Source organism: Athene noctua, chromosome 10 (genome assembly GCF_965140245.1).
Source record: "Athene noctua chromosome 10, bAthNoc1.hap1.1, whole genome shotgun sequence".
In the NCBI taxonomy this organism is placed as follows: domain Eukaryota; kingdom Metazoa; phylum Chordata; class Aves; order Strigiformes; family Strigidae; genus Athene; species Athene noctua.
The window spans coordinates 2576453-2587543 of NC_134046.1; the positions used below are offsets into that span (position 1 = coordinate 2576453).

At 39.5% G+C, this 11091-nt stretch overlaps 1 protein-coding gene across 1 annotated transcript in view; it reads left to right on the plus strand.

The window, feature by feature from the left end:
* Window positions 1-6434, plus strand: part of LOC141964232 (netrin-4-like) — a 54728-nt gene extending 48294 nt beyond the window's left edge. Inside the window, exons 9-10 of the mRNA XM_074914358.1 lie at window positions 1687-1857; window positions 2332-6434. Coding sequence (XP_074770459.1) covers window positions 1687-1857; window positions 2332-2468 — 308 coding nt within the window. The 3' untranslated portion in view covers window positions 2469-6434. The remainder of the gene's footprint in view (window positions 1-1686; window positions 1858-2331) is intronic.
* Window positions 6435-11091: the final 4657 nt, after the last annotated feature.

Below are 11091 nucleotides of genomic sequence, written 5' to 3' on the forward strand. Positions count from 1 at the left end.
CTACATCAAGAATAAATGATAAAAGCCTTGCATCTAAACTGCCACTGGTTTTGCACTCATTATGCAAGTTCAGATGGCCATGCTCGTTTACCAAGAAGGTATTTAATACTGTCATTTATGAACACTTGGTCCACACCATCCCATGAAGCAAGAAAGGAAAGCTCTGGGATCCAAAGGTTTGATGTGTTTGTGTCACGACACGACAAAGCCTGCTTGTGGGGCTGATCTAGATGAGACTACCCTGCCAAAAAGTTATGGGATCCCATTAAATTAAAGGAACTGAAATTTATCATGGCAACCAGATGTTGGGCCACAAAACAAAAATGCCTTTTCTGGTTATTTGTGCAATCATGGAATTTTAGCCATGTGACATGCCTGCAGTCTGACGGTGTCACGTCCCGCTCAGACGAGGGAGACAAGTGACTCAGATTCGCAAATCCCCAATGGAGCAGACAAGTCTCCAAGTCCAAACATTTATTAACTACCCACAATGTACTAATTGAACACACGATAATTGGCTTAAGTATATAGCAAGTTGTGGTTAGCAATATAATATGCCCTGCATTTCTTAATGGGAAAGGGAAAAGAGGGAGATAGAGGGGATGGGGAAAAACAAATCACGGGTCTGGGTTTCTGCACTGACCCCACCAGCGAGGGTTCCAGGAGGCAGCCGTTGTCTTCACTTGCATCCGTCTTCTTTGCTTCACTGCACTCTCCAGGCCCCCCCACCCCCCTTTTCTTCCCCCCCTCTTGATTTATACCCACTTCCCTTGGGTCCATCCCCTAGGTTGACCCACATAGCTACGTATCCCATGTCCAGGGAGGGGTAAGGTGTTTCATGGGATGATGTAATTAGCATGATCATGTCAGCCTTCATTAGCATATGGAGGGGTGTTAACTTTAATATGCATTTCATGGATAATGAAGCAAAGGTCATTCACTGGACAGATGGCTCTTGAAATGTGCCCAGGTGCACCAGAGCAGGGCTGTTCTGTCTCCACAGGACTCCCTCCTCTGGATGCATCTTGTGTTATTGGGGCAGCCTTATCAGCTTTGACCTCTATACCATGCGCCTCATAGTTTTGTCTTGCAAGTGTTTGAGGCATTTCTTCTACCAGCTTTAACTTTTGCTTTCTCAGGCTGCTTTTTTTTTAGTTTCTCACAGGCCTGGTTTTTCATCTCTCACAGACAGGAAACTTCTTGACTTCCTTCCTGTAGAGCAGACAGTCCCTTCCCACATGACAAAATTTTTGAGAGGCCAGTGTTAAAGTTCAACACAAGTTTTCAAACTGCAAAATATAAAGCCTAGAATAAGTGCACTTAAAATCAGACTGTTAGCTGCTGATCCGTTTTTTCCACCCTTCTTGGATGTGTATACATATGTATACACATACATGTGCTTTCCTACAATTTCCAAGCATTTGACATCAGCCAGTTAAAAAGTAGTTGCTAAATAACATGGTGAAAGGATCAGTTAGCTACTTCCATTGAAAAATGTAGGTTTTCTTCTCCAAATTTTAGAAGAACCATGACTGAAATGGACAAGCATTGGAATGCACTTTCTGTACAACTCAGTGTTTTTTCATGTCTTCTTTCAAGGTGTTAAAATTCTACCTTTTAGCAGTATAACACAAAATTAATCTAGAAATTTGTTGTTGTTCTCTATCTTGATGTGCTTTCTGGCAGTGATAAAAGCAAGAATCCTATCAGCTCATGACAAAGGGACCCATGCAGAAGTTGTCGTGAAAGTGAAGAAGGTCCTGAAATCAGGCAAAGTGAAAATTGCTCGGAGCAACAGAAGCATTTACCCAGAATCCTGGACCAACAGGGGATGCACATGTCCCATTCTCAATCCTGGTAAGGACAAAATGCTTACCGTGCATTTTCCTTCCCCTGTAAACAGTGGTGACAATTCGTTATGAACATTAGCCATGGCTACTCAACACTTCCCATCAGCCTGTCTGGGGCAGAGTCCTTCGATTCACTCACACCAAAGAGGGAGACAATAGACAGCTGCAGTAAAAAGCATTTTCTTATCAGAGAACAAAGTTTTACCAAAGCCCTCCAGGAAATGTTTTACTTTCAGTGACTATTTGATCTTCCAGAATACTTGTGACTAGAATAACATTTGCGAGGAAAAAAAGAAATCCCTGTATTTTTATGTCCCTGTATTTCTATGTTCCTCACTCTGCATTTTCACATCATGCTTTACTTCTTTGATGCTACATGCCAGATCTTTATGAAATAGAGAAATTCTGCATTTAGTTCTGTTTTCTTCTATTTATTGACTGAAGTTTTTCTTTTTTTTTTTTTTTTAAAAAAAAAACCTAGGTACTGACTATCTTATAGCAGGCCAGGAGGACTCTAGGACCAGCAAACTCCTTGTGAACATGAACAGCCTGGTGAAACCCTGGAAAGCATATTTGGGAAAACAAGTATCAGATATTCTTCGAACTGGGTGCAAATAATTTCTGCTTCAGAAATTACAGTGCTGAACTTTGCCTTTTAGTAACACTGCAGTGAAAGGTGTAGTTAGTTCATGTGTTTCCATTCAACATGCTCCTTGCTGAAGTGATGAAAGCAGACTTACCATCCTTTCTCCTTTCACTGCTTAAGACAGGAAACTTGGGACATGGCTACTTTTTTCAGAAGAACATACAGCCTTATCATACAAAATTAACTAGTGCATCATACATAGGTTACAAGTCGGTTCTTAATTTGAGCTTGATTCTACCCAGAGAATCACTTTACAAGGCAAAACTAAAGATACGGATTAGTGTTTCCACACTCCAGGTCAGAGCCTGATATTAATATGTAAAAGCTGCTTACATAATACATTCATTACTTGGAGTTTTCTTTATAAGTGACCACTAACAGGCAGCAATTTATTTCAGCTTTACAAGTGGCATAATACTAAACAAGCATGTCAAACAATATGTATTTAAAAGAGCTCAGATTGATTTAACATCAGAGTGTAATTATGCCAATACAACAGGTTGCTTTCTAGAAGGCAATTATAATCCCATTGCTGAACAGAAACACACTAACATGTGACTTATCTTGGGACGAGTTCCTTTATAGATGTACATTGCTATCATCAATGCTTAGTGCTGAGGTCTGCTGCAGAAACCACTTTGGCTCAAATTTGATTCCAAAACCAACCCTTGCTCTCTAAGGTCATTTTGCTCTTTGCTGTAGTACTTCAGTCTGTAACACAACAAAGGTTTCACAGCAATGACAACTAAGAAGCCTTAGTGCTAAGGGAAGGGCCAAAACATGAGGAACTAGCAGCTGCTCTAATGTTGAGTTTCTAATGCTACAAAGGCCGAAGCAGGAGGCGGTAAATGGATTGGTAGGAAGGACTATGTACTAGATGAGGTAGCTGTAGTTCCTGTGAGAGCAACCTGACTATTTGAACTGTCCTCAGACCACTGGCATTTGATTCTGCTTTATTTCTCTTGGTCACACTTCAGGTTAATATACTGAAGATAGGCTTCCTTCCCCTTGTGCTTGAGGATTATTTGTCCCTCCACAAAAGTATAGGAGTGGTAATATCTGCACTCTAGGTAAAAATAGTTCTGTTCTGCAAAAGCATTATTACTAAATCAATTTTACCCTACCCTATAGTAATTGAGAGGTAGCTACTTAAATCACTCCCTAACATGGTATTTTGAGGAAAATGTAGTTTAAGACCTGCATCCTCTGTTTAAGGACTCAAGAGCAAATGAAGCTGGATGGAACACATTCCCTCTTCAAGTAAAGCAGGAAGAGTCAGTCTATTCTTCCAGGGGATTATGGAGGAAAAGCATGTATATGTGCTACTTTTGCATGTTTCTATTCCATGTCTGTAATTTAATGCTCTCAGGAAAGAGGAGATATTTAGCACTGACGCACATAGAGTATCTAGAAAAACCTAATACTAGTGCAGAATGATGGAAGTCCTAGTCTACAACTTAGGCTATCAGATCGTTCTCTATCACTGGGAACTGAAAAAACAGCTTCTTTCATTCCATTTGTTGCCATTTTGCTTTTAACTTCATGTTGGCTGAACAGTAGAAAATTCCTCAGCTCATTTGGAAATGGATGACAGGCAGATAGTTACAGCATAAAAGCCCCACTTTTTTCCCCAAGAGTGCATTAACAGTGTTTCTTCCTTCCCCCCCCTTTTCAGGAAGTCTCCCCTCCTCCATTGCTTTCCCTCTTTCACTTCATTATTTATTTGTTGTTACCTAAAGTGGTATCCAACAACGTGGCATTTCCACCAAGCCCTTTAATTAATGCAATAAAACACTTTTTAACCAAGGAATTTGGCTTAATTTGAAATGTCAGTTTACAGAAATTAACAGCATAGCAACTGCTTTCTTTACTGTCTCCAGAAATCATCTCACAACAAAAAGATTGACAAGTTCTCTTTCAAATATCAATAAAGATGTGTACATGAATTCACAGTCTGTTCTCAAAGGACCTCTCAGAATAAATGAAAATCAAGTGTAGGTTTAGAACGAGGCTGAGGAACATGCTTTTCAACAGAGGCCATTTTACCTGCAGGGGATCTTACTTAATGATGAACATAATCCATTTTGGTTATAGTCAGTATCGTATTAAAACAAACTCCCATATTCCACTTTTTGTGCCAGATTGGTGATTTTGTGGGGAGGTTAAATGGCTGCATAGTTCCTTTCTGTGGAGGAAAGTAATTTTTTAACATTTACAAGCATTTCTAGCTACTGCTAGTAGAAATAGTATTTGGAACTAGACGATTGATACCCTGGTGTGTTCTCTTGGGGCCTGCTATAATACAGTGATTAATGACTACTAAATGCAAACACCGTTGTATGCAAACAAGATAGCCATCAATATATTACACATCTCATATCTCAAAAGGAGGCAATGCGTACACACACGTTACAGAAAAAGCAAGTAGAGTGGGGGAACCCAAAAATACTCAGCTAACAACTTCCCCTCCTCCTATTTCCCATTCTTCTGGAATCTCTAATTTACTTGCTGGTACCTGTATAGCTAACTCTACTTCATTCCCTCCATTAGTTAGAAACATTGCACATTTTGTTTCAGCTACTAGCTTGTGTTTAATGGTTTTGCTCAACAGAGCAATGGGTATTCTGTAAGCATGGAAATCAATTTTAAAGTGAAAAATGAAAGCACATTAGTGCAAGTCAACACTGGAAGTTGATTTTTTTATTGGTATCACTACTTCTGCTAATCAGGTATCTCCGAGTTCACTGAGAGAAAAAATAAAAGAATTCCAACTCACACAGAGTTAACCATGTTCAATCTTTGTTCTGCAGTGCCACAATCCAGGTAGCCTGTCTGAAAATAAGTGTCTCAATAGAAATGAACTGCATAGATCCAGTTAGAACAGCTACTGATTAAGGAAGAGATGAGAAAGTTTAATTTGATCACCATGAGAATTTGCCAAGGAAAAAAGTTATTTTCTTGTGTACTGGTACCTGAAAATAAGATGAGCACAAGACAGTGCAAGATGACAACTGTCTTCTAGTAGAAGCTGTTATATATTCCTCAGAAAAAGCAAACAAGGTCATACATAGTAAATTAAAAGCACTATCATAGAAGACATGGTATTCCTGTACCAAACCAGAATTGTTTTGTAGGCCCATCCACAATATCACATATCTTGTGATCTTCTCTGGGACTGTGTGTCTTAGTGGCACAGTAATACAAAGAATACCAACATGGAAAAAAGGATGCATCTGCTCAATACAGCAGTGGCTGGACAGCTTCTTTTAGTAGGTCTAAAATGGGACCTGTATTTAAACTGGCCACATGAACAACCCTACAGCACCCAAACAGATACGGTGTTTCACAAGCACTAACAACCACATATCAAGCAGTAGCAACGATGTATCACTTGGAAATCCTGCATAAGGATCAAATAAAAGCCTTTACCCACAAGAAAATTATCTAGAAAGCTGTGGAAAATTTGTAACAGAGCAGGTGATAGTTTGAACCAGAAGCACATGTAACTTTTTAAGATGGCAGCAAACTCAGGATTGCTGGAGGTCAAAGTAGCTCTAACAGCTGTGCAGCATGTGTATCCGAGACCACATGAACACTCTGCAATGTGGACCCTTAGGGCAGCAAAGTAGTTCATTAAAGGGTCATTGTGAGTGCTGAGCCCTAACTCCACTGTACTGACATATTGCTACTAATGCTTCTCCAGCTTCTGCTCTTGGCAAGCAGCTAAGAAGGAAAACCTACCTGTGCACAACCTTTGGGCACTGCTCTTCTGAGAGTGGCTCACTGCTATAAAGAATAAGTTTTCTCTGTAGCATTTACCATGTCTCAATTTTTCCATGCTGCTTGATGTAAGCTTTCTCTGAATTGATATAATTCACATGATGTGCTCCCTCAAGTCCACCAGACTGAAAAAGTTAGCGTGTTATTTGTTATGTGTTGTAGCACTTTTTTTTTTTTGTACTTAAAACTTTAATTAAAAATACTCAGACACTTACATTGATGTGAGGTTTGGGATCTGTTTTTAAATTTTTAAACTATGGAATCCTCAAACCACATGTACGTTAATTATTTTTCAGTTAACACTCCAAACATCAGGTTCTTGCTCCAACAGTGTTAGCACAGTCAGGCAAAGAGAGAAAAGCATTTAGCTAGTAAGGCAACTGTGATACATGCTTTCCTACTGAGCAACTTACCAAAAAAAGTATATTTGGTAGGAGAACATGTACAGATTAGAAACACAAAACAGGTACGGTTAATATATGTAAGTGGCATGTTAATTCAATAACTGATCAAACCCAATCCTGCAAAATCTTACATGTAGGTACTTGCATGTGCTTAACTCCCCTAAGACAGATACATATGAAGTTTTATGATGTGAGATCTAAAAAATACTTACTAGGTCCTAAAACTGCTCCTTCACACAGAGCTGATTTGTAGGATGCAAGGCATGAAAACAGAAAAACAGGCAGGCCTTGAGAACCTCATACTCTAGCTATGAACTCACAACCAAATTACTTAATTTGACATTTTAAATAACTTCACACTGATCCATGAACCGGATTACGTACTACCTTGCATTACTAAGAAAGAATTAACATTGGTGTTATAATTATTGCTGCACCTCTCCACTCCTCCTCCATTGCAAGGGTCTTCTCTCAGGTTCTCAGTACCACTAACAAACCATCAGCTCCAGAGGGGTTAAAAGCAGTTGAAAAACAACTGCAGACAGGCTGGTGCTGTTCAACAAAATGAAGTCATGTCCAATGAATAGAGCTGATTAAGAATAAACGACAAACTGCTGGTAGCTTCTCTACACTGTCCCACACTAACACTGCTAGAATTTTAATGAGAAGTAAAACAAGAGTCTAAGAAGCATATAATATCCTTTTTTTTCTTCCCTAGGAATAAGAAAGTAGGTTCTACCTATTTAGGTAACAACTTTCCTCAAAGAGATTCATTAACATGTGATCAGATAAGTGCCTTAGATGAACAGGAGACATCGCTGAAAGTTTAACAGGGACATTCTCAATAAAAACTGCATAGGATATAGATCTTGTTTCCAACACACCCTGCCAGATCCCCAGATCTAACAATCCTTAGAATAAACTGCAAGATAAACATCTCCCTCCAGACACCATTGCGTACATCATTGCTGTTGCAGGGAAGAAGGGGAAAAAAAGGTCATTGTCATATCTGAAGCAAGATCATATCTTTAGGAAAGCTACTAACCATAAGTTAAAGTTAGGTCTTTGAAATGAAGACAGGCTGTACTGCAGAGAAAAGCAGAAAAAATTACTGAGTAACTTTTAAACACATTCTGTAAATGCAACTTTATCTAATTCAAACTACTTTTCAGTAGTTCACTGTATTTTAGAATGTATTTTGTGTTTAAAACAATCACCTATAAGAGGCAAGTTTTATAGGCAATCTTTACCTGCATCAGGACACATGCTCCACTGATTCAAGTTTAAGTTGACTGCAGGAGCAACCCCATCCTAACAAGCAAGTTATCAAAACTTATATATGAATTTGTGGCCTGCATTGTGCAGGGATTCCAGCCACTTGGTAAGTTCTACCCAGCCTTCAAAACTGTGGCTTGTTTCACCACTGCGCTAACTCCAGAATTACAAGGCTGTGTAACAAGTGAAGAATGATTAAAACTGGAAAACGGAAGTATTACATAGTAATATTGTACAAGGCAGTATTTTAGGAGCAATGATAAAAGTCTGTAGGACAAATACAGTTAAAACTACCTTTTATAATTCTAAAAACTAAATGGATAAAATCCAGTTAGGTCTGTATCTGCATGTCACTGGGCTAAGTGATTTGTATTAAAAACTGTCATGGTTTAACCCCAAAGCCCTACGCAGCTGCTCGCTCACTCCCTGCCCGGTAGGATGAGGGAGAGAATCGGAAGATTAAAAGTGAGAAAACTCATGGGCTGAGATAACGGCAGTTTAACAGGTAAAGCAAGAGCCACACACTCAAGTTAAACAAGGAATTCCTTCCCCACGGGCAGGCAGGTGCTCAGCCATCTCCGGCACAGCCGGGCTCCAGCACACCCAGTGGTTCCTTGGGCAGACAAGCGCCATCACTCCAAACGTCCCCATCTTCCTTCTTCTTCCCCCAGCTGTATAAGCTGAGCGCGGCACCACATGGGCTGGGACACCCCTTTGGTCAGCTGGGGTCGCCTGTCCTGGCTGTGTCCCCTCCCAGTTTCTTGTGCCCCCCCGCCCAGGCTCCTCGCTGGTGGGGTGAGGAGCAGGAAAGGCCTTGACTGTGTACAGGCTGCTCAGCAATAACTAAACCGTCTCTGTATTATCAACGCTGTTCCCAGCACAACCCCAAAGTGTAGCCCCATAGTAGCTACTGTGAAGAAAATTACCTCAGCCAAAACCAGCACAAACCCATATTCTATTATATCTAGAAGTGCTTCAAGCCTTGTTAACAGATCCTTTTATCTAAACTCTAATAAACATTTAATCACACTCAACACATCAGTTTTTACAGGACAGAGATCAAGCAAAAGGCACAGAATTAAATAAGAGCAATTACTTCATATTGAAAGCTTTCCTTCTCCTCACCGATCACTACTTTTGACTTGACATAGAAAAGCACCTGATACACCATGCATAAAATCATTACAAAATGACTCCATGCAGGAAATTTCTCAAACACATCTGAATCTACTATTCCCCAAGAATCATTATTTATGAAGAAAGAGAGACACATTAGAACAAGACAGCAACATGCTGCTCTAAGTTTTGTATCCAGACAATTCTTATCATCTGCTTATTCCACAAGCCTGCCACATATTACCAGGGATCATTTTATCATCTTTATTACATACTAAATAACCACCAATTGATTTTACATTTAAAATGGGAGCATGCAACTATAAGAGGAAAATCATGTAAGCAAAGCAATGGTGGGAAAGATAACATCACAGAGAACTGCATAGCAGTTTACATAGCAAAAAAAAAATTCCAGACAATTTTTTTTTTCCCCATACATCTAGTGTTAAAACAAGTCTACTATTACGAGATAGAAAAGATTCTCCATGTAAAATCTGTAATACTTTCAAGGGATATATAATGGTCAAGAAAGACAATTTGACCTTAAAATGGCATCAAAATCAGCTGCAAAATCCACACCGAATAGCTTCTCTTTACTTTCATGGGTCCAAGGAAGTGGCAATAGGTATTTACTGTTGACCCACCCTCCAATTGCTAATTTTTCTCTAAATTCAAGCTACACTACATGGTTGTCATGAACTTAAAATCCAGAAGGAGGCTGACTGCCTTTTACTTCTCTTAACACAGCAAAATACAAATTCCATGGGAGGAAATGTACTTCAAGAACTAAACCAGAAAACAGAAAGGACTGGACTCTGTGTCTCACCATATAGCCCTAATTCCTTGTCAAGCAAATCTCTATTAACATTTTAAGTTTTTAATGGTAAAAAAAGGCTGGCACTCACAGCAGGAGTAGAAGCAAGGGGGGGGGGGGGTGGGGGGGGGGAAGCATGCATGAGGAAATGAGAGACTTGGCTCTTTTTTTAGTGCAAATTACATCACTTCCACTTTTCAGGGATTATCCAGAACACAAATGCAGCGATGACAGTTATGCTAGTTTCTAATTTGACAAGGTTAGGAGGAAAAGAAAGTGATGATTTCCACAAAGACCTCCTTAGGATTAAAGCTATGACTTACTTTCTTCAAATACCTCAAACACTTTACAGGGTGTTTTTCAGTTTCTGATGTGAGGCCCTTATACATATTCCATATCTTGGTCTAGCACAACACCTTACCAAGCCACAGCTGAGTCAGAAAGCAGCAACTCCATCCTAAACACACCTTCAAATATGTTAGATTATACACTGCAAGTTCCCTCTGTCAGTATTAGGTTCAGGTCCCTAGCTACCATAGGACTGGGATTCTTGCATTTTATGTTTTGTACACATATGCTATAAATACTGTTACAGAGAATAAATCCAAAACCTGCAGAGCATTGAGGCAACGTGGGAAAGAAAACCACAGCAGAAAATAATAGGAGGCAAACCATTCTTAGAACAGAGCACTCCTTCACAAATGGCTCTTGCTTCTTCACAAATAACGCATTGGATTTCCATTTAAACAACCAAAAGCCTGGGTGCATGTGATTTTTTTTTTTTTTGTATTTGGTGCCCAGTGTTTATCTGATTGCCTATCTGATTTTCATGGTCCAATTGCCTAAGTGCCAAGGTTTATCACTGCTGCTTTTGTGCCCATTTACTCAGGTTAACTTGGCATTTGTCTTCCTATGCCTGAAAGAGTCACACAGTTTCTGTTAAAAGCTTGCCTTTTCTTTATTTTGAGGATCCAACAGCTGTACTGAAATATAAACAGCTCAAACATACTGTAAAATTTAACAGAAATTGCCCTCAAACATTCAGAAGCACCATCAATAACACTGAAATAACAAACAAAATACCAAAACATAATATGGAAGCAACCATGCTGAGCACTCAAGACTGCTGCCCAGAGACAGGCAAGAGTTTAAACATTATTAGACTTACTGGACTGCATTACTGACACTACAACTTTGTATAAATTT